Genomic DNA, 24,084 nt, shown 5'->3' with positions numbered 1-24,084 from the left:
CAGGTGGTGCTAGTGGTAAAGAATTTGCCTGCCAATGCAGGAGACAAAAGAGATATGGGTTTGACTCCTAGGTCAGAAAGATCCCCTGGAGTAGGAAATGGCAACCCACTTTAGTATTCTTGCATGGAAAATTCCATGGACAAGGGAGCCTCATGGGTTACAGTCCATTGGGCCCCAAAGAGTCGGGCACAACTGAGCAACTGAGCACTACTGTCTTCAGGACTCTGAGCAGCCATGTGCTTAGGAAAGCAGATAAGGAGAGCTTTCGTGGCCACTGGCTGGACTAATACTCAACCACCAGCAATGGGGTCCCCAAAGAAAAGGATCAGCCTGTTCATGTGGAGAGGCAGGAAGGGTATCACCGCCTTTACTACTCTCTTGGCCCCAAGTAGATTCTCCTTTCAGAAAGAAGAGCCTTGACGCATTAACAGTTCCTGCCTTCTGAAGGGCTATCAGGACCAGAAACGGGCTGGGCTGGTGGGGTGGGCAGTGACAAGGACCTGCTGCCAGTGTCGGTCTTTCATTCCTGGGTTGCAGGAAATGGTGAGGATAGGGATGTGCTGCTTGAATTTATCAATCTTGATTTTCACATTCTCTGCTAAGCGCCTCGGTGCAGGCATGTCCGCTAAGGTCTTGGTCAATTTGTATATCGTCCTCCACATATTCCCTATTTCTTCTGCGATTTCCTCAGCATTCAGTAAAAAGAGGGGTCCTGAAATAGAAACGATGGGGTGGGAGAAAGATCACCAAATAGTGTTAATCACATGTACCTTTAGAATCGTGTCTATGGTATGACGTTGTTAACAAGCACAAGCTTTGGAGTTGGTCTGAAAGCTCTACCTAACCAGCCTTGGGCATACTGATTGAACTTTTCTAAGCCTCAGTAGCCTGACCTGGGACATAGGGATAATAATGGGTACCTTGGAGGGTAGCTGTAAAAATTATATGAGACAAGTAAAGTGGCTAATATAATGCCTGGCATAGAATGTTAGTATGGAAGCAATTGTTAGTGTAAGTTGTAGATCCTATTACAGAAGTATCAAAAGGTGTTCCACAAATGCTGTGAAATATTAACAATTGGAGAATGTGGGTGAATAGGGACATGGGAGTTAACTGTACAGTTCTGACAGATTTTATGCAAGGCTGAATTATTTAAAAATAGATATTCGTTAAAGCAGAAAATGACATCTCATTAAAAAAAAACTTTGCCAAAGCATTCATTTTCTTCTCTTTTTCTTTCACAGGTATCTTTTAACATTTGGGTTTCACATTCAGTCTTTCCATGCTGCTGCTTTCTTCTCCTTTTATATTTCAAATTAGTATTAACTCTTATATTACGATGTTGCTAATTAACTCAAAACCATTTTTCTTTCAGGGCTGCCGAGACTAAAAATAGATTCATTAATATAACTTCATTAATAAATAACATACTTTATCAGCCCACACAATTTTGTTAAGTAATAGACTATTAAAGTCTTTTTAAAGGAAGGAAAAAATATGCACATTTCTTTATATATATATAAAGATACAATATATAAAAAGAATCTTACACCATGTTTAAGTGAAGTTTATCAGCAGAATGCAAGGTTGATTTAATATTTGAAAATCAAGCCATGTAATACATGATATTAACAGTTGAAAGAAGGAAAATCACATGATAACGTAAATTGAAGCAGAAAAAGCATTTGACAAACTCCAATATCCATTCATGATAAAAATCCCTAAACAAACTAGGAATAGAAGAGAATGTCTATAGCCTGATACAGAACATCTATGAAAACCTACACTATAATTACATTATTATACACATTAAGTATACACAGCTTTACAGCTTTTTATATGTCATTTGTACTACAAAAAAGTGGTTTTAAAAAATAAAAGCAAAATACCCATTACACTTAATGGTGAAAGATGGAATACTTTCTCCCTAATGTTGGAAATGAGGCAAGAATTTTTATTCTCATAACTTAATAATAGAAAAGATAGTTGGAAAAATCCTCAAATACTTGGGAAATTAAGCTACAAACTTCTAAATAACACACGGTCAGAAAAAAAATGTCAACAGAAGTTTTAAAATATTTTGAGGTAAATGAAAATAATAATTAACATAAAAAGTTGTGAGATGTCAGAGCCATTATAATATTCTGTGAAAAGCCTTCCCACTAAAATCTGGAATAAGACAAAGATGTCCATTTTTACCACTTTCATGCAGCATAATATTAGAAGTCCTAGGCATAGCAATCAAACAAGAAAAATAAAAATAAAAGGTATCCAGATTGGAAGGGAAGGAGTAAAACTGTCATTATATGCATATGACATGATACTCTACATAGAAAAGCCTAAAGATTCCACACAAAAGCTACTAGAACTGAAAAATGAATTCATCAAGGTAGCAGAACACAAGATTAACATACAGAAATTGGTTGCATTTCTCTATACTAACAATGAAATATCAGGAAAGGAATATTAAAATCTTTCAAAATCTCATCCAAAAAAAAAATATGTAGGAATAAGCCTGACCAAGAAGGTGAAAGACTAAGAACTACAAAACATTCATAAAGGAAACTGAAGATGATTCAAAGAAATGGAAATTTAGCCCATGCTCTTGGACTGAAATAAGCTAAAATGGCCATACTATCCAAAGCAATCTATAGATTAAACATGATTTCTATCAAAGTATCCATGACCTTTTATCCCCACAGAACTACAATAAATAATACTAAAATTTATATAGAACCATAAAAGACTTAGAATTGGCAAAGAAATCCAGAGGAAAAGGAATAAGGTGGGACACATAAACCTTCCATACTACAGACAATACTACAAAGTCACTGTAATGAAAAGAGCATGATTATTGGCACAGAAATGACATGGATCAATGGAACATAACAGAGATCTCAGAAATAAACCCATACACCTATGGTCAATTAATCTTCAACAAAGGAGGCAAGAATACACAATGGAAAAAAGACAATCTCTTCAGAAAGTGCTGTTGGGAAAGTTGGAGAGCCACATGTAAATAAATGAAGTGAGAAAACACCTTCACACCATACTAAAAAATAAACTCAAAATGGCTTAAATACTTAAATATATGACACTATAAAACACCCAGAAGAGAACATAGGCAAAATGTTCTCTAATATAAACTGTACAAAACTTTTATTTGTCTCCCAAGGCAATAGAAATACTAGTAAAAGCAACAATAAACAAATGGAGCCTAATCAAACTTACAAGCTTTTGTATAGCAAAGGAAACCATAACAAATTATTGATAAAGGCTTAATTTCCAAAGCACACATACAGCTCATAGACCTCAACAACAAAAAAACCACACAACCCAATCAAAAAGTGGACAGAAGAACTAAAAAGGTATTTCTCCAAAGAAGACATACAGATGTCTAAAATGTACATGAAAAGATGCTCAATATCACTAATTATTAGAGAAATGCAAATCAAAACTATAATGAGGTACCACCTCAACTGTCAGAACGGCCATCATTAAAAAGTCTACAAATAATAAATACTGGAGAGGGTATGGAGGAAAGAGAACCCTCCTACGTGTCCATCAACAGATGAGTGGATAAAGAAGATGTGGTACACATACATAAACAATATTACTCAGCTATCAAAAGGAATAAAATAGTGCATTTTGTAGCAACATGGATGGACATACAGACTATCATATTAAATGAAGTAAGTCAGAAAGAGAAAGACATTTAGGTTGTTTCCATTGCTTGGCTATTGTGAATAGTGCTGCTATGAACATAGGAGTACATGGATCATTTTGAATTATAGTTTTGTCTGGATATATGCCCAGCAGTAGAACTGTTTGACCATATGACAACTCTTTTTTTAAATTTATTACTTTGCCAACAAAGGTCCATCGAGTCAAAGCTATGGTTTTTCCAGTAGTCATGTATGTATGTGAGAGTTGGACTATTAAGAAAGCTGAGCACCGAAGAATTGATGCTTTGGAACTGTGGTGCTGGAGAAGACTCTTGAGAGTCCCTTGGACTGCAAGGAGATCCAACCAGTCCATCCTAAAGGAAATCAGTCCTGAATATTCATTGGAAGGACTGATGCTGAAGCTGAAACGCCAATATTTTGGCCACCTGATGCAAAGAACTGACTCGTTGGAAAAGACCTTGATGCTGGGAAAGATTGAAGGTGGGAGGTTGAGATGAGATTGTTGGATGGCATCACTGACTCAATGGACATGAGTTTGAGTAAACTCCGGGAGTTGGTGGACAGGGAAGCCTGGCGTGCTGCAGTTCATGGGGTCACAAAGAGTCGGACATGACTGAGCGACTGAATTGACTTACTGACTGATGACAACTCTAGTTTTAGTTTTTTGAGGAATCTCCACGCTGATTTCCATAACAGCTGTACCAATATACATTCCCACCAATAAAGAAGGATCAGTTCAGTTCAGTTGTTCAGTTGTGTCCGACTCTTTGTGACGCCATGGACTGCAGCAGGCCAGGCTTCCCTATCCAACACCAACTCCCGTAGCTTGCTCAAACTCATGTCCATTGAGTTAGTGATGCCATCCAACCGTCTAATCCTCTGTCGTCCCCTTATCCTCCCACCTTCAATCTTTCCCAGCATCAGGGTCTTTTCCAACGAGTCAGTTCTTCGCATCAGGTGGCCAAAGTATTAGAGCTTCAGCTTCAGCATAAGTCCTTCCAATATTCAGGGCTGATTTCCTTTACGATTGACTGGTTTGATCTCCTTGCAGTCCAAAGGACTCTCAAGAGTCTTCTGCAACACCACAGTTCAAAGGCATCAATTTTTTGGTGCTTAGGTTTCTTTATAGTCCAACTCTCACATCCTTACATGACTACTGAAAAAACCATAACTTTGACTAGATGGACCTTTGTAAATATATACATCATAACTCTTAAAGAAATAGGAATACCAGACTACCTTACTTGTCTCTTGAGAAACTTGTATGCAGGAAAAGAAGCAACAGTTAAACAATGGACTGGTTCAAAATTAGAAAAGGAGTATGTCAAGGCTGTATATTGTCACCCTGTTTAGTACATCATGTGAAATCCCAGGCTGGATGAAGCTGGAATAAGGATTGCCAGGAGAAGTATGAATAACCTCAGATATATAGGTGATACCACTCTAACGGCAAAAAGTGAAGAGGACCTAAAGAGCTTCGTGATGAGGGTGAAAGAGGAGCATGAAAAAGGTGGCTTAAAACTCAACATTCAAAAACCTAAAATCAAGGCATCCAGTCTCATCATATCATGGCAAACAGATGGGGAAAAAGTGGAAACAGTGACAGATTTTATTTTCTTGGACTCCAGAAATCATTTCAGATGGTGACTACAGCTGTGAACTTAAAAAATGCTTGCTCCTTCAAAGAAAGCTATGACAAACCTAGACAGTGTATGAAAAAGCAGAGACATCATTCTGCTGACAAAGGTCCATATAGTCAAAACTATGGTTTTTCTAGTAGTCATGTACAGATGTGAGAGTTGGACCAGAAAGAAGGCTGAGCACTGAAGAATTAATGCCTTTGAATTGTGGTGCTAGAGAAGACTCTTGAGAATCCCTTGGACTACAAGGAAATCAAACCAGTCAATCCTAAAGGAAATCAATCCTAAATATTCATCGGAAGGACTGATGCTGAAGCTGAAGCTCCAATATTTCGTCACCTAATGTGAAGAGCTGACTCATTGGAAAAGACCCTGATGCTGGGAAAGACTGAGGGCAGGAGGAGAAGCGGGTGATAGAGGATGAGATGGTTGAATGGCATCACCGACTCAATGGACATGAGTTTGAACAAACTCTGGGAGGTAATGAAGGACAGGAAGTCTGGTGTGGAGCAGTTCATAGGGTCACAAAGAGTCAGACATGACTTAGCGATTGAACAACAACAAATAAAAAGAAATACATGTAAATTTAACAAAACATGTATAGAATTTATATGCTGAAACCTACAAAACATTGGCAAAACGAAGTCAAAGGAGATCAAAATAATTAGATATGCAATGTCCATGGATTGGAAGATTTCATGGTAAAGATGTCAATTCTTTTCCAAATTGATCTCTAGGTATAATACATTTATAATAAAAATTCCAGCAGATTTTGTACATAAATGAATAAGCTGATTCTCAAATTTTATACAAAAGATATAAAGACAAAGGTACTATAAAAGTTGTAATAAAATTTGAAAAAGAAAATGGAATTTATACAACAGTCTCAAAAAGACAAAGCTGTAGCAGCAATGAAGAGATCAATAGTTGCTAACTGTTAAGGCTGTAGAGAGTGTGATAATGATGGAGTAGTACAAGGAAGTTAATTGAAGTCATTGGAACTGATAAAATATAAAAATTTTAAATATATTATCTCTAACAAAAAGACATGCTAAATTATAAACACTTCCTTCATTTCAGTCACTCAGTCGTGTCCGACTCTTTGAGACCCCATGAATCACAGCATGCCAGGCCTCCATGTCCATCACCAACTCCCGGAGTTCACTCAAACTCATGTCCATCGAGTCGGTGATGCCATCCAGCCATCTCATTCTCTGTCGTCCCCGTCTCCCCCTGCCCCCAATCCTTCTCAGCATCAGAGTCTTTTCCAGCGAGTCAACTCTTCGCATGAGGTGGCCAAAGTATTGGAGTTTCAGCTTTAGCATCAGTCCTTCCAGTGAACACCCAGGATTGATTTCCCCCAGAATGGACTGGTTGGATCTCCTTGCAGTCCAAAGGACTCTCAAGAGTCTTTCCAGCATCACAGTTCAAAAGCAACAATTCTTCAGCAATCAGCCTTCTTCACAGTCCAACTCTCACATCCATACATGACCACTGGAAAAACCATAACCTTGACTAGACAGACCTTTGTTGGCAAAGTAATATTGGCAAAGCTTTTTAATATGCTATCTAGGTTGGTCATAACTTTCCTTCCAAGGAGTAAGCGTCTTTTAATTTCATGGCTGCAATCAGCATCTGCAGTGATTTTGGAGCCCAAAAAAATAAAGTCTGACACTGTTTCCACATCTATTTCCCATGCAGTGATGGGACCAGATGCCATGATCTTTGTTTTCTGAATGTTGAGCTTCCAGCCAACCTTTTCACTCTCCTCTTTCACTTTCATCAAGAGGCTTTTGAGTTCCTCTTCACTTTCTGCCATAAGGGTAGTGTCATCTGCATATCTGAGGTTATTGATATTTCTCCCAGCAATCTTGATTCCAGCTTGTGCTTCTTAACATCATAAATATTTTGTGCCTCAAATCAATAAAAAGCATCACGTTTAAAGGTGACATTCTAGAAGAATTCCATTCAAATCAGGAATAAGACAAAGGTGTTCATAACTACTGTTTAATTTGGGAGTGCTAGTTAACACAGAAAAGTGAATTTTAAAAGAGGTGTGAAAGTCATAAATAAGGTAAAATATTCTAAATGTGTAGATATGATTGAGTACTTGAAAAACTAAAATGCATCCATAAAAATATTATTCAAAACTGAAAACTATTTAAATAAGATGGCTTACTATTAGAAAAAAGTGAGAGAGCACATAAATAGACGTATTAAACAAGGAATTCAATCGACCAATAAACATTCAACTTCTATTAAAGGAAAAAACACTTTTTTGAGCAAAAAAGTAAAGCTCTTATTCTCATGTTTGTTGAGGGTATGAGGAATGGGCACTCAAATACTGCTAGAAGAATATTAAATTAAAACATAACTTTTCTGGAAAGCAATACAAATAATAAAAGTAAATTCTAAAATCCTTACATTTTTATTACAACCCTTTCTTTGATCTAGCCATTTCACTTTCTGTAATTTATCCAAAGAAAATTATCATTATTATATCCAGAAAATTGGCAGCAAAGGTGTTTTTCATAGTTGTGTTTATTATATTGAAGCACTGGCATAAAGCATTAATAGGGGAACTGCCATCTTATCCTCCCACCACTTGCCTCTCTGAGTCACTACCCAATCCACGGCTTTGAGTGGTTGCCTACTGTATTTTATCCTAGCTACAGGTCTGGCTTTTTGATCCCCACCTTCCATCGTTATCACATCAGAAAAATTTAACTATGGTTGCCTCAATCCATAGCATGAGAATATGATAAAATCTGAAGTCCCAGTCCAATTTCAGAACTGGCTGGGTTGATTCTGCTACCCCATTCCCATCCTGCCCGAGTAGAGTGAAACCGTGGCATACCATTCATCCATTCCTCTGACTTGGTGCTAAACTCGTAGGCTGTCACCCACAGCTGCTCATAGGGCACTTTGTTGGTCATCAGAGTTTGCAGGAGAGGGAAGGTACTCTTCTCCTTTTCCAACAGCTCCTCCTCCTTATTGATCAACTGCAGGGCAAAAGGGGATGCTGTTTATCGGGTGGGTGGTTCTCCTGAACCCTAGAAGCCACCATGGCAAATTCCTCAGTGCTTTGAAAACCAAGTTGAGGAAGATGCACGTTCATCTGGAGAGTAAGACCAGAAAATAAGGTATGAACTCAAGCAGGAAGGTCTCTCTGTTACCTCTGAGGGTCATGGCACCTGAGATCAGTGAGTGAAACTTTACAGTAATTGGCCACTTGCTTAATCATCTTTGCTTCCACTGTAACACATACATATTCCCATTTTCATGAATTTTTATATGTACTTTAACTGTTAACACAAGGTTACCTTCTTGTGCTGAACTGCCTCAAAGGTAAGAACTTAATGATTAAAGAACTTACTACTGTAGACAACTTCAGGGCAAGTTACTTAGTTTCTCCAAGACTTAGATCTCCCATTTTAAATAGAGATAAATGAATATATAGTACCGACCCCAAAGATTTATTATGGATATTAAGTGATATATCACACATATGAAGTCCTTTGCACACTGTGTACATAATACATGCTTGATACATGTCAGCAATATTCCATTAATAACTCTTCTTTATGTACTCAGTGACTAGCAAAGCTGATATAATGTAGGGGTATGGGAAAAGGTAGTTGAAAGTACCAGAGAAAGAACTGGCCAATCAATCAACTAATACTATCCACCTGACAGGTGATGTTAGGAAAACACATAACCAAGGACCAGAACCAACAGAGCAGTACAGTTATAAGTGCCCATCCCAAGACCCCAAACCTCAAATTCCACCAGTGCTTGATCTAGGTTCTTTGAAAGCTCATTAAGCTTTTCAACATTGTTCTTCATTTCTTCTGCAGTCATTACTTCACGTTTCCTAAAACCTTCCAGTTCCTTGCTGTAGCCCTCAAGTTTCACTTCAAATTCTGAGCACCTGGAAGTAAAGAGAATCCAATCATATTTGGACTTTCCATTTATCAGCACTGCTCAGCCATATTCAAGCCGGGGGAGAATATGATCTTCTGATCATATGATCAGATATGTAAAACTTACAAATATATGCTATTATACATAATTTGTAATCCGACCTCCCAGAGACAGCTGCTGTGAACCTCTTGGTGGTTAAATATTTCCAGATGTTTCTCATACAGGTAAATGTATATAAAATATGTATTATAATATATATGCTATATAATATATGTTGTTGTTTAGTTGTTAAGTCATATCTGACCCTTTTGTCACCCCAAGGACTGTAGCATGCCAGGCTACTGTCGTCTATGGGATTTCCCAGGCAAGAATACTGGTATAGGTTGCCATTTCCTACTCCAGTGGATCTTTCTGATCCAGGGATCGAACCTGTGTCTCCTGCATTGGCAGCTGGATTCCTTACCACTGAGCCACCAGAGAAGCCCTAATAAAATATATACATGTATAAAATTCATGCAAATACATATTATTTATTTATCTATTATATATTTATTATTAAATGTCTAACTCCAAGAACTGCTCTAGGCATCAGGAATATATTTGTGAAGTACACCCTTAAGCTCCCTACCCTTATGGAGCTTGTATTTTAGTTTGGGGAAACCCAAACAGTAAACATATATGAATGGATGGATAGATAAAACCATACATAGATAAATATGAAATAAGATATTTCTGATAGTGATAAATGTTCTGAAGAAAACAGAACAGAGCAGAATGCCTAGTGGATGGAAGTGAGGAGCTACTTTAGTTAGAGTGATCAGGGAAGACTATTCCAGAGATTTATCTACTTCATTTATATTATCAACAAAGCAGTTCTCAAATGTACTTCTCCCTTTTCCTAAGAGGTAGATTAGCACAGTGTTAAGTGGATAGGTTCCAGAGCTGGACTGACCTTGTGACTGACTAGTTCAAGTCCCTACATTGCTACATAGTAGCAATGTGACCTTGTTCGAGTCCTATAAACTCTTTATGCCTCAGATAAAACAGGGATGGATAAAGTACCTACTCTAGTAGTCAATAAGCTAACATATACAAAATGCTCAAATTGAGCCTGGTACATAATAATCACTATAAAAGTGTTCAGTCTCATTCACTAGAATTTAAACTCTACCAATGCAGTTTTAATCTCCTTAATTCCTTATTGAATCTCCAGCACTTAGAAGAAGCATCTGGAATAATACCATCAATATTCATTGGATGAATAAGGGGAATTTGCCATGGAGAACAACTATAGTAACATAAATTTGGCTATTATCTTAAAAATACTTAATTTTGTTATGGCAGTTTTGATGTTCTTTTTTTTTTTCTTAAAAATAATTTAAAAGTTAATTTTCAATGGTTTGATTTGAATTTATTTCTAACTACACTGTGTGGTAAGTAGCCTCTGGTAAGGTCCTCAAAGAGCCTCACTTCCTGGTACTTATATCCCTCTATAACTGTCCTCTTGAGTTTGGGCTAGAGCTAGTAACTCACTTCTAACAAAGAATACGGCAAAATTGATGGGATGTTACTCCCTCATTTTATAGGCAAAGGTAGTCTCAAGTTGGAGCCATTGGTCATGCTTGATACCTGCAATACAATAGGACATCCTTCTATTCTCTCCCTCCCCAGTCTTGCCTTAATGGGCTCCTTCTCATCCTTCAAGTCTCATTTACATGAGCCCTTACCAGATCTGCCCTTTGAATGCAACCACTGTGCTCCATTTTCCCATTCTTTTCCTTCATAGAGCTTCTGTCTTATCAGCTTTATCTTCCACCTCCCATGTCCCTTTTCTTCTCTGTATCCTCAGAGGAGAGAAATGGAAACAGGAGCCCAAGAGGAAAGCAGGCAAGGAGGCTACTGCCTCTCATGCTTGTTTTTTACCACAGTTTTAAGGATTCAGAGATAGAAAACATAAGTGCAACGAGACAGATAGCACTAAGTTCTTGCTTTTGTTTTGTGATTTTTTACTCTGATAGGTATTAATTTCAGAGAATATCCTTATTAGGAAAAAGTCGTATTCTTTCACTCACTCCCTCATTTATTCAAAAGAGTAAGAACTTGCTATTTGCAAAGCACTATGTTCTCCAGTACTTTGGCCACCTCATGCGACGAGTTGACTCACTGGAAAAGACTCTGATGCTGGGAGGGATTGGGGGCAGGAGGAGAAGTGGACGACAGAGGATGAGATGGCTGGATGGCATCACCGACTCAATGGACATGAGGTTGGGTGAACTCCGGGAGTTGGTGACGGACAGGAAGGCCTGGCGTGCTGTGATTCATGGGGTCGCAAAGAGTCGGACACAACTGAGCAACTGAAATGAACTGAACTGAACTGATGTTCTCCCTGGACCCCAGAACACAATCTGGGTCCTCTCCCTAAGATACTTTTCTTTCTATTCACAAGATGCACTCTAATGGCAAAGAGCAGCTCACATTCCTAAGATGTTTATCATATATATTCCAGGTTACTTTCAGGCCCTCGGAACCTACCATTGAGTGGAACAAAACGGGAGGAAAGTTGATTTTCCTGTTGTCCACACAATTATGTGCTGCTGACTGCCTTTTCACATCATTAAGATTCTTTTTAGATGCCAAATACAGACTTACACACAAAAATAAATCTCTGAGAAAAGCACTTTTGAATTCTTCCCAGAGGGAAGTAGTATAAAAACTCAGTGATTATTGGAAAATATTACTGTTACCTATTGCTTTAAATTTCTTTTTTACAAATTTTATTGAAGTACAGTTGACTTGCAATATGATATTGGTCTCAGTTGTATAATACAGTGATTTGATATCTTTATAGATCACACACTAGACAAAGTTATTATAAAATATTGACTATATTCCCGATGCTGTGCATTATATCACTGTAAAATATTTTTTATAACTAACAGTTTATATTGTTTTAAATTTTTTATAATTGCTTAGCACATTACAATTTCTAAAGTGCTTTCAGATCCACAGTGTATATATATATATATATATATAATATATATATAAGTATGTCATTAGTAAATAGTAGGCACTCAGGAAATTTGGTTAAGTAAATTGAGTTCTATTCCTACGACCACCTGAAGTCTGTGGGAGAATATTGCAATAATTTAAAAATGTTATATTGTTAATAATTCTGGCAAGAAACATAATTTACTCTGATGTTCAAAGAGACTTCAGTGAAGGGACTACTTACAGAGGTGAAATGTGGGTAAGGTTAAAGGAACAGAGAGGAGAATGAAGCATCCAGAGACTAGTAACCTCAGAGGGAAGTCGCTATACTCCCTAGGCTTCAGGGGACAATGAGAACTGGAAACACGGAGGAGGAATTGTCATCCAGGAGGGATGCAGCTACTGGCCAGAACCCCAGGAACAAGTAGGGAGGGAGAGGAGAAGCAGCACAACAGCCACTCTCCAACCTCGAGAGGGCTTTCCACTGGTCCTGCCTGTCTGGATCCAACAGACACAGGAGCTAAAGGCTAGAGACTGCAGGAATCAGCTAACCATGCATGGAGTGGACAGAGGAAGGTGGATATAAATTGGGAGAGGGGTTGGGCACAACAAGCGGAAATTGGCATTGAAGTAAAATAAATTACTGTGGCCCGCGAAAATAAGGTCAAGTCTCTTAGAGAGGAAAGGGGATTGTTCTCATAGAAGATGAATGAGGAGGTGAGTCGGGGCTGCGGGTCCGAGCCCGTGGTCCGCGGCGAGCTGTAGGGGCGGCGGTTGGGGGTCGCTCCCGCGGGTTTCGCCCCGCTGCTCAGCGGAGGTGGCTTCGGCGCCGGCGGCCCAGGGTGTGGCGGCGGCGACCCCTGATTCCCGGGGGCCGCCGGCTGTTGGAGCCCCGCCGGGCCCGCGCTCGCTCAGGCGGAGGGTCGGGGAAGCGTGGCCCCAGAGGCGGGCCGCCGGGCAGGGTGAGCACGGGTGAGCGAGGGGAAAGCACAGGGAGAGGAGAGTGCGGGGGGCTGCGAAGTGCCCTCAGCTTTGGGCGCCGTGCGGGTCTCATCCGAAGATCACGCCTGGTGGATCCTTTTCGGAAGGGAGAAGAATATTCTTTAACGTGTGGAGGGCGCTTGCACCTGGGGTCAGAGACTGAGGTGCACGGGAGAATTTAAGCCTTCTCTCAGAAGTCTATTGGTAGAGTTAAAGAAGACAGCCAACCAAAGATCATCTGAAATTGTGACTGGCTGATAATCCCAGGACAAAATTAGAGATCACTAAAGCATAAGGCCTCCACGAAGATGTTTGATTTAAAGGCTTGGGCTGAGTAGTTGTGGAGTGGGCTGCAAAGGACCCATATGGCTTCCTTACAACAGTTATTTTGGCTCTGACTCCATTGTTTCTAGCAAGTGCTGTGCTGTCTTGGAAATTGGCCAAGATGATTGAGGCCAGGGAAAAGGAGCAAAAGAAGAAACAAAAACGTCAAGAAAACATTGCAAAAGCTAAACGACTGAAAAAGGATTGAAGCAATGAACAGGCTGTGCATCCAGAGGAAAGTTGTTTGGGAAATTATGCATCTTTGAAAGGACCCATTAAGGTTTCTTTTTGGATCTTATGACAGTATTACTAAATGAAGTCTGAGTCTGTGGAAGAACTGTGTCAATTCTCACCTGTACTGTAGCAACTTTTCGGCTTCGGTATAGAAGTCTGTTGACAGTTATTGTAAATTGGCATTTATTATGCTACAGATTCTTATAACTGACTTTCATTTGCTTTTTTGCAGCTTATGTATGAATACTAAAATGAAAACATCCTGTGAAGAAAAGTGGCTTTAGATTATGAACTCTATTCAAATAATGGCTTAAAATGTGGTCCTCTTCTGGACAAAGGAGATTAAGAATGCAAAAATCAAGAGTTGTTCTGAGCAGAAAAGCGTGGTTTGGCTTAAAAGATCTATGGTGTATTAATTACATCTCTTATTAGTTATTTTTTGAAATAGAATCATTTCTGGTTTTCTCAAAGCAAAATAATATCATTCAATGAGTACTTCTCTATTTTCTGTATTTTTCTTATTTTAGCTTTTGAGATACTGGTAATTACCAGATAGTCTGCATTTTTAAAAATCTAATTTTATAAAGAATTTTCTTGTTATCTTTTAGAATACCACCTCCTGGATATAATCATTTTTGTACTTATGAACACTGCCATTTTCTTAGAGATGACTTGAGTAGAGTAACACTATGATTTAAAGCTTAAGAGTAAACATGCCAAATCTGTAGTACCTTGGAACCAGTTTATTCTCACTTGTGCTAAGTAGAAATGTGAAGTAGTTAATATGTCTTATCAGATAATTTGCTGATTATATAGATACCACTTTTGTTTTTTATTCCATTCTTTGTTTTAATTCATGTGGTGGTGATGTCCTTTTTAGATCAGACAGGTTCACAGTGAAAATTAAAACTTCAACTTTCTTTTAAGGAACTTGAGTTACAGTTATGTCATGTGTCATAAAGTCTTAAAAATTTTGTTTGCATTGTATGAGTGAAAAAGGTGTAAATTGTGTCAAAATGAGAATGTTATAATTAGAAATAAAGAAGTAAAGGCTAAAAAAAAAAAAAAAAGAAGATGAATGAATAAATGAGTAATTCTAAGCCCTCCTCACAGGTTTTCTCAGAATTTATGTAAAAATGATGGACAGGAAGTTTAAGAGTTCACTAAAGAGAGGGCTGAGCCCAGAGTTGCAGGTGTCCGTAGAGCTGCTTCTCTGCTGAGCTCTGTGATTGAGAGCTCAGATACCAAGTGATGAGTCAAGCTTGAGTTGCCCCTCCAAGAAAAAGTCTGGCACTCTCTTCTCACCATAAATGACACATGTTCCAATTTCTTTCAGAGCCACCCCTCAGTCCTACTAACTTCAACAGTTACTGTGAATGGTCTTAGAGTAATGTTCTAGAAGTCTGCTCACAGATAGTGGTTTGAAAGTTAAGAAGCATTTTTTCTCCCTAAAGAAGTCATTGTTAATGTGGAAAAGAAATTGACTGCTCCTGAATGCCTGCCATGTGCTAGATATCACATAGGCACCACGTCAGACCATCTGATTTCATCCTTTAACACAATGACACCTCTCACAAAATCAGATGATCTGAGATTGGTTCTACTATCCTCATTTTCCAGATGAGGACACTGAAGCTCAAAAAAGATGACGAAATTTTCTCCTTTTAAAATGGTTTAAAAATGGTTCTAGCTTTTAAAATGGTTCTATTTCTTGGTGAGGCATCAAAACTCAGTTCCACTGAAGGGGGAGGCTATGTGTAAGGGGTGAGGGGGAAGGGAGGACCCTATACTTGCTACTCAATTTTTCTGTGAACCTAAAACTGTTCTAAAAAGGAATAAAGACGCTTGCTCCTTGGAAGGAAAGCTATGACAAACCTAGGCAGCATATTAAAAAGCAGAGATATCACTTTGCTGGCAAAGGTCTGTATAATCAAAGCTATAGTTCCTTCAGTAGCCATGTACAGGTGTGAGAATTGGACCATAAAGAAGGCTGAGCCCTGAAGAACTGATGCTTTCAAATTGTGGTATTGGAGAACACTCTTGAGAGTCCCTTGGACTGATTTCCTTTAGTCAGTCCTAAAGGAGATCCAACCAGTCCATTCTAAGGGAGATTGATCCTGGGTGTTCATTGGAAGGACTGATGCTAAAGCTGAAACTGCAATACTTTGGCCACCTCATGCGACGAGCTGACTCACTGGAAAAGACTCTGATGCTGGGAAAGGTTGGGGGCGGGAGGAGAAGGGGACGACCGAGAATGAGATGGCTGGATGGCATCACCGACTCTGTGGACATGAGTTTGAGTGAACTCTGGGAGTTTGTGATGGACAGGGAGGCCTGGCGTGCTGTGGTTCATGCGGTCGCGGAGAGTCGGACACGACTGAGCGACTGAACTGAACTGAACTGAAAGGAAATCAACCCTGGATATTCATTGGAAGGACTGATTGATGCTGGAGCTGAAGCTCCAATACTTTCACCACCTGATGTGAAGAACCAACTCATTGGAAAAGACCCTGATGCTGAGAAAGATCAAGGGCAGGAAGGGAAGGGGACAACAGAGGATGAGATGGTTGAATAGCATCACAGACTCAGTGGACATGAATTTGAGCAAATTCTGGGAGACAGTGAAAGACAGGGAAGCCTGGCATGCTGCAATCCATGGGGTTGCAAAGAAACACCTTAGCAACTAAACAACAACAAAAATATTAGCTCAAAAAATAAGTTCTCTTCATTAGGCTAAATTCTGGGTTCTGGGGACAGCAGCCATTTAGGTATAGGGAGGAGAAGGCTGTCGGTAGAAACAAACACACACATCTCTTTTGCTGTTTTTCTGGGCAAACGTTGTGAATATAGCAACTTCCTCTCTTGGGATTATCCTTCAGCGCTATCTCCCTTTCTGTGTAGAAATCCCTGCTTTTATCTGCCCTTTTCCTTTCTCCTCAGTATTGTCAAGGATTACGGAATCTAAAGTTAGGTACTGGGGGTTTCATGTGTGATGGGGATGGGTAACTGGTATGAATTTGAGTCCCTAAACAAAGTGCTATAAATTGGTATGTGTATGTGTGTGTGTGCACGCATGCACACATGCATATGTACACAAGCATGTCTTTACCAGATACGTGATACTTGGCCCACTTTACTTGACATCATCTGACTTCTTCAGTATGTGATATTGTGTCACTGCATTAAAATCTTTATTTAGCAGTCAAACACACTTATGTGTCTAAAATAGAGCACAACACATAGTACAAAGCCATAATACTCAATGAAAAAATGATTACAGGCACATTAGCACTGAATGAGATCAGCTGCAAAACAGGCAGTTTCTCAGCTACCAACCATGTTTTATTATTCCTGTCTTGATATCTCACAGATCCACAGTCTTAAATGTAAGGCTGACAATTTTGCCATTATTATTGTAAGGCTGCTCTAATATGTTACTATTTTTGCCTTTTTTCTCTCTGCAGAACTAAATTCCAATTCTTCAAGGCAGGGAGGGAAGGCATTGGTTGGAGTTACTACAGTGAAGCAAGCTTAAAGAGAATATCCCTTAGCATGAAACAAAAGGAAATTCCTTCTCCACCAACTGTCATGAACCTTCACCCACACATTGCTGGATCAGGGGTAGCCCTAGACAGAACCAGGAACATGTAGCATATTATAAAGCTGGATATCGTTTCTTAAACATCAGACTTTTCCTGTACCTTTTAATGAGGTCCATCTCTGCCTGATCCCTCTTGCTAAGGAGAAGGTTCCGGCTGTTTTCAAAGATATCTTCAATCTGGTCTGGCCAGAGGAACAGAGTGCTGTTCAGTTTGATATCCTCTTCTGCAAAACACACACAGTCTGCTCTAGGACACTGCTCAGCTCACAGTGAATTAATTCAGCAGAATAAGAGGTCAACAGAAGTGAGTATAGGGGTGGCAATTAATGAATGGGCCCATTACTGATGAGTGCTACCCAACATTTACTGAGTACTTACCAAGGGCCAGGCTAGAAGGTACATGGTATGATCATCTTTGTTTTTACAGATGGGAAACAAAGTAAAGCCAAGTGATCAAGGTCACACTGCTAGGAGACAGCAGAGCAGATTTCAAACCCAGGACTAACCAACTCCAAAGCCTATGTTCTAACCACTGTGCACTTCATTATCTTCCTAGGCTAGGTCTGAGTAGAATCCTTTGGTACTATCCTTTAAACTATTTCACCTCATCTGAATTTCAGTCTGGGTTAAAGGTCAGTGGTAATATCAGTGCCAGATACCCTACCCATTTTATGGCTCTGGTCAGTTAAAATGCCCTGGGTTTCCTATGTACCCTTGGGAATTTAGGGGGTAGAGACCACAGTGAGGGTTCAAATGGTCAAGAGCACAGCTCACGAATGTGTGGGTGGATGGTTATGGGACCAGTTTTTCACTCCTAGTCCCTATCTCTCCCTCCCATAACCATTCCTCCCTAACCATGGTGAACAACAGATACTCCACAGGTATTTCCAGATGGGAAAAGGTTTTGAAACGTGACTTGTAGAGGTGATACTAGCTTTTCCTTCAGAACCTGGTCCTTACAAAGTTAGGTCCTTATTGAGTCCTAACTTGACTCAATAAGCCATGAAGGGGCCCCAACCATTTCTTTCCTCTTAAAATATGCAGGAGCATGAAGGAAAGTGCCCTGGCTTCCTCAAAGGTAGGACTGTATTAAGATTATAGATGAATGAAATCTACCCATTTATAAAAGGATTCTGCATTTGAAAGAGACTTTTTTAGGAACACCACACATAAGATGCAAAGACAGGCATCTAGGAACCAGTCAAGTCCCTAGATATTTCTTTTTGTTTACCAATAAGATTCTCTTCATTTGATTCAAATTCCTCTGGATAGGAGTGTGGAATTAGTGTCTCTAATATAGAGACACACTTAAAAAGCAGTTCTTCTGATACAGATGTTTAGTGGGAGGATTGTGAACTCTTCTTTCCTGGCTCCTTATATCTAAACATATAAATACATACATACATTTGCATGCACACACATGACATTGGACTTACGGGGCAAGTCTGCATAGTCCATCAAGAACTCCAGCCGTTCAACTGCATCTCTAAGTTGCCTCCTGAGTTTGAACACGGTGACATCGCTGGATTTCTTTAAGAATTCAATGAGGAATACTAGCTCCCCAGTGTTGATAGGAATCTCACTGACTTTGTCAGCAATGAGGCTGTACTGATTACAGATGCTACAGGGAAAGTAATAGCCATCATCAACATCTAAAATAACTTTCTTATAAAACTCACTATACTAAGCAGACATGATTACTATTTGGAGATTAGAACAAGGTTTTCCAAATTTTCTCTACCTGCAAATTCTTGATGGATAATATTCACATGAATACCATATTTAGAAATAATAACAGTAGAAATGGTAATAATATATGACAGGTACTATGCCCTTTACCATGCCCATTCTAATCACTGAATGAGTATTAACTCATTTAATTTTCACAAAATTTTTTAGAGTTAGGAACTATTAATATTATTAACATTTTATAATGGAAGAAATGAGGCTGAGTAACTTTATCCAAAGCAACATGATGCTTAGGTGTCAGAGCCAGGATCTGAACCTGGTTGAACCGATTCCAAACCTTATACTCCTAACAAGTAAGAGTTAAGTTTTATTTGGTTCAGTCTTGGAAGATTGAACTTTTCTAAGAATCTGTCCATTTCTTCCAGGTTACCTATTTTATTCAACATAGTTTTGGAAGTCCTAGTTACAGCAATCAGAGCAGTAAAAGAAATAAAAGGAATTCAGATCAGAAAAGAAGCAGTAAAACTTTCACTGTGTGCAGATGACATGATACTATACATAGAAAACCCTAAAGATACTATCAGAAAATTACTAATCAGTGAATTTAGCAAAGTCATAGGATACAAAATCAATACACAGAAATTGCTTGCATTCTTATATACTAACAATGAAAAATCAGAAAGAGAAATTAAGGAATCAATCCCATTCACCTTGCAACAAAAAGAATAAAATATCTAGGAATAAATCTACCTAAGGAGACAAAATAACTGTATACAGAAAATTATAAGACACTGATGAAAGAAATCAAAGATTACATAAACAGATGGAGAGATATTCCATGTTCCTAGGTAAGAAGAATCAATATTGTGAAAATGATTATACTACCAAATGCAATCTACAGATTCACTGTGATCCCTATCAAATTACCAATGGCATTTTTCATGGAACTAGAACAAAAAAATTTCACAGTTCATATGGAAACACAAAAGACCCTGGATAACCAAAGCAATCTTGGGGAAAAAAATGGAGCTGAAAAGGAATCAAACTTCCTGACTTCAGATTATATTACAAAGCTACAGTCACCAAAACCTATGATACTGGCACAAAAACAGAAATACAGACCAATGGAACAAGAAGAAAACCCCAAAAATTAACTCACACACTCATGGATACCTTATTTTTGACAAAGGAGGCAAGAATATACAAGGGGGCAAAGACAGCCTCTTCAATAAGTGGTGCTGGGAAAACTGGACAGCTATGTGTAAAAGAATGAAATTACAACACTTCCTAATACCATACACAAAGATAGACTTAAAATGGATGAAAGACCTAAATGTAAGACCAGAAACTACAAAACTCTTAGAGGAAAACATAGGCAGAACACTTGATGACACAAATCAAAGCAAGATCCTCTATAACCTACCTCCTAGAGTAATGGAAATAAAAACAAAAGTAAACAAGTGGGATCTGATTAAACTTAAAAGCTTTTGCATAGCAAAGGAAACTATAAGCAAGGTGAAAAGAGAACCCTCAGAATAGGAGAAAATAATAGCAAATGAAACAACTGACAAAGGATTAATTTCCAAAATCTATAAGCAGCTCATACAACTCAATACCAGAAAAACAAACAACCCAATCAAAAAATGGGGAACAGACCTAAACAGAAATCTCTCCAAAGAAATATACAAATGGCTAACAAACACATGAAAAGATGCTCAATATAGTTCATTATTCAGTTCAGTTCAGTCGCTCAGTCGTGTCCGACTCTTGGCGACCCCATGAATCACAGCACGCCAGGCCTCCCTGTCCATCACCAACTCCTGGAGTTCACTCAAACTCATGTCCATCGAGTCGGTGATGCCATCCAGCCATCTCATTCTCTGTCGTCCCCTTCTCCTCCTGCCCCCAATCCTTCCCAGCATCAGACTCTTTTCCAGTGAGTCAACTCGTCGCATGAGGTGGCCAAAGTATTGGAGTTTCAGCTTTAGCATCACTCCAGAGAAATGTAAATCAAAACTACAATGAGATATCACTTCACACCAGTCAGAATAGCCCTCATCAAAAAGTCTACAAACAATAAATGCTTGGGAGGGTGTGGAGAAAAGGGAATGCTCTTGCACTGTTCGTGGGAATGTAAATTGATACAGCCACTATGGAAGACAGTATGGAAATTCCTTAAAAAACTAGGAATAAAACCACCATATGACCCAGCAATCTCACTCCTAGCCATATACTCTGAGGAAAACAAAACTGAAAAAGACACATGTATCCTAATGTTCACTGCAGTACTATTTATAATAACTAGAACATGGAAGCAATCTAGATGTCCATCAACAGATAAATGGATAAAGAAGCAGTGGTACATATATAAAATAGAATATCACACAGCCCTAAAAAGGAATGCATCTGAGTCAGTTCTAATGAGGTAGATGAACCTAGAGCCATATACAGAGTGAAGTAAGTCAGAAAGAGAAAAACAATTATGGTCGCGGAGAGTCGGACACGACTGAGCGACTGAACTGAACTGAACTGAATGCATATACGGGGTTGCAAAGAGTCGGACACGACTGAGCAACTGAACTGAACTGAACTGAATGCATATATACAGAATGTAGAAAGATGGTACTGAAGAATTTATTTGCAGGGAAGCAATAGTTATGATCAACCTAGATAGCACATTAAAAAGCAGAGACATTACTTTGCCAACAAAGGTCCGTCTAGTCAAGGCTATGGTTTTTCCCGTGGTCATGTATGGATGTGAGATTTGGATTGTGAAGAAAGCTGATCACCAAAGAATTGATGCTTTTGAACTGTGGTGTTGGAGAAGACTCTTGAGAGTCCCTTGGACTGCAAGGAGATCCAACCAGTCCATTCTAAAGGAGATCAGTCCTGGGTGTTCATTGGAAGGACTGATGCTAAAGCTGAAACTGCAATACTTTGGCCACCTCATGCGACGAGTTGACTCACTGGAAAAGACTCTGATGCTGGGAAGGATTGGGGGCGGGAGGAGAAGGGGACTACAGAGAATGAGATGGCTGGATGGCATCACCGACTCGATGGTGGTGAGTTTGAGTGAACTCTGAGAGTTGGTGATGGACAGGGAGGCCTGGCGTGCTGCCGTTCACGGGGTCGCAAAGAGTCGGGCACGACTGAGCGACTGAACTGAACTGAACTGAACTGAATGGAGAAACAGACAGAGAACAGACTTATGGACACGGGGAGAGGGGAGGAGAGGGTGCAATGTATGGAGAGAGTAACGTGGAAACTTAATTACCATATGTAAAACAGAAAATGGGAATTTGCTATATGCCTCAGGGAACTCAGACAGGGGCTCCGTGTCAACCTGGAGGGGTGGAAAGGGAAGGGAGATGGGAGGGAGGGGACATATGTATACCTATGGCTGATCCCTGTTGAGGTTTGACAGAAAACAACAAAAATTCTGTAACGCAATTATCCTTCAATTAAAAAATAAAAACTTAAAAAATAATAGCTATCATAGTTTAGCCCTCGCCGTGAGGAGGAGGTGGAGGAGGAGTCAGCTCGGGGAGATGGAGCATCGAGCTGGAGCGCTGGGCCTGAGTGAGGGACCTTAGCCGCCGCCCGCTCCCCTCCGTAAGCCGGAGCCCGGGCCCGGCCGGCACGCCCCAGCCCGTCCTTCGTCGTCAGGCCTCGGGGGCAGCGCGCGCGAGCCGGGGGAGGGACAGCGAGTGAGCGAGAGTGCGCCGGGAGGGGGCGGCCGGACGGAGCGAGCGCCCGCGCGGGTGGCGGGAAAGGAAGCCGGGGCCCTTCGCCTTCCCGCCTCTCCCGCTCCCCGCCCCACCCCGAACGCGGCACCCAGTCGGCGCCGGCGGCCAATGTCAGTAAAAAGCAGCTCAACTCCAACCACGACGGGGCCGACGAAACCTCAGAAAAAGAACAGCAAGAAGCAATCGAACATATTGATGAACTACAAAATGAAATAGACTTAATGAACAAGCCAGTGAGGAGATTTTGAAAGTAGAACAGAAATATAACAGACTCCGCCAACCATTTTTTCAAAAGAGGTCAGAACTGATCGCCAAAATCCCAAATTTGGGGGTAACAACATTGGGGAGGAGGATGAAGAGGTGCTGCGTTATTTGACAAGAGTTGAAGTGACAGAATTGGAAGATATTAAATCAGGTTACAGAATAGGTTTTTATTTCTGATGAAAACCCTTACTTCGAGAATAAAATTCTCTCCAAATAATTTCATCTGAATGAGAGTGGTGATCCATCTTCAAAGTCCACTGAAATCAAATGGAAATCTGGAAAGGATTTGACGAAATGATCAAGTCAAACACAGAATAAAGCCAGCAGGAAGAGACAGCCTGAGAAACCAGAAAACTTCTTCAACCTGGTTTACTGATCATTCTGAAGCAGGTGCAGATGAGTTCAGTTCAGTTCAGTCGCTCAGTCGTGTCCTACTCTTGCGACCCCATGGACTGCAGCACGCCAGGCCTCCCTGTCCATCACCAACTCCCAGAGTTGACCCAAACTCATGTCCATTGAGTCAGTGATGCCATCCAACCATCTCATCCTCTGTCGTCCCCTTCTCCTCCTGCCTTTAATCTTTCCCAGCATCTGGGTCTTTTCAAATAAGTCAGCTCTTCACATCAGGTGGCCAAAGTATTGGAGTTTCAGCTTCAACATCAGTCCTTCCAATGAACATTCAGGACTGATTTTCTTTAGGGCGGACTGGTTGGATCTCCTTGCAGTCCAAGGGACTCAGATGAGTTAGGAGAGGTCATCAAAGATGGTATTTGGCCAAATCCATTGCAGTACTACTTGGTTCCTGACATGGATGATGAGGAAGGGAAAGGAGACGAGGAAGACGATGATGAATAGGAAGAAGGATTGGAAGATGTTGATGAAGAAGGGGATGAGGATGAAGGTGAAGAAGATGAAGATGAGGGGGAGGAAGGAGAGGAAGATGAAGGCAAAGATGACTAATGAATGGAACACTGATGGATTCCAACCTTTTTTAATTATCTCCAGTC

At 39.9% G+C, this 24,084-nt stretch overlaps 1 protein-coding gene and 2 pseudogenes across 1 annotated transcript in view; 2 read left to right on the top strand and 1 right to left on the bottom strand.

The window, feature by feature from the left end:
* DNAH3 (dynein axonemal heavy chain 3) overlaps positions 1 to 24,084 on the bottom strand; it is a 244,562-nt gene that overhangs the window by 183,330 nt on the left and 37,148 nt on the right. Inside the window, exons 14-18 of the mRNA XM_055409629.2 lie at positions 18,815 to 18,999; positions 17,479 to 17,602; positions 9,104 to 9,257; positions 8,184 to 8,328; positions 501 to 712 (exon numbers count right to left, since the gene is read on the bottom strand). Coding sequence (XP_055265604.2) covers positions 501 to 712; positions 8,184 to 8,328; positions 9,104 to 9,257; positions 17,479 to 17,602; positions 18,815 to 18,999 — 820 coding nt within the window. The remainder of the gene's footprint in view (positions 1 to 500; positions 713 to 8,183; positions 8,329 to 9,103; positions 9,258 to 17,478; positions 17,603 to 18,814; positions 19,000 to 24,084) is intronic.
* LOC148773669 (small integral membrane protein 15-like) lies at positions 13,193 to 13,971 on the top strand (annotated as a pseudogene).
* Positions 19,351 to 24,037, top strand: LOC148773668 (protein SET-like; annotated as a pseudogene).

The sequence above is a fragment of the Moschus berezovskii genome, chromosome 27, assembly GCF_049115385.1.
Source record: "Moschus berezovskii isolate FMDL1 chromosome 27, NW_MosBer_1.0, whole genome shotgun sequence".
In the NCBI taxonomy this organism is placed as follows: domain Eukaryota; kingdom Metazoa; phylum Chordata; class Mammalia; order Artiodactyla; family Moschidae; genus Moschus; species Moschus berezovskii.
This window is presented reverse-complemented; position numbering and strand designations above follow the sequence as displayed.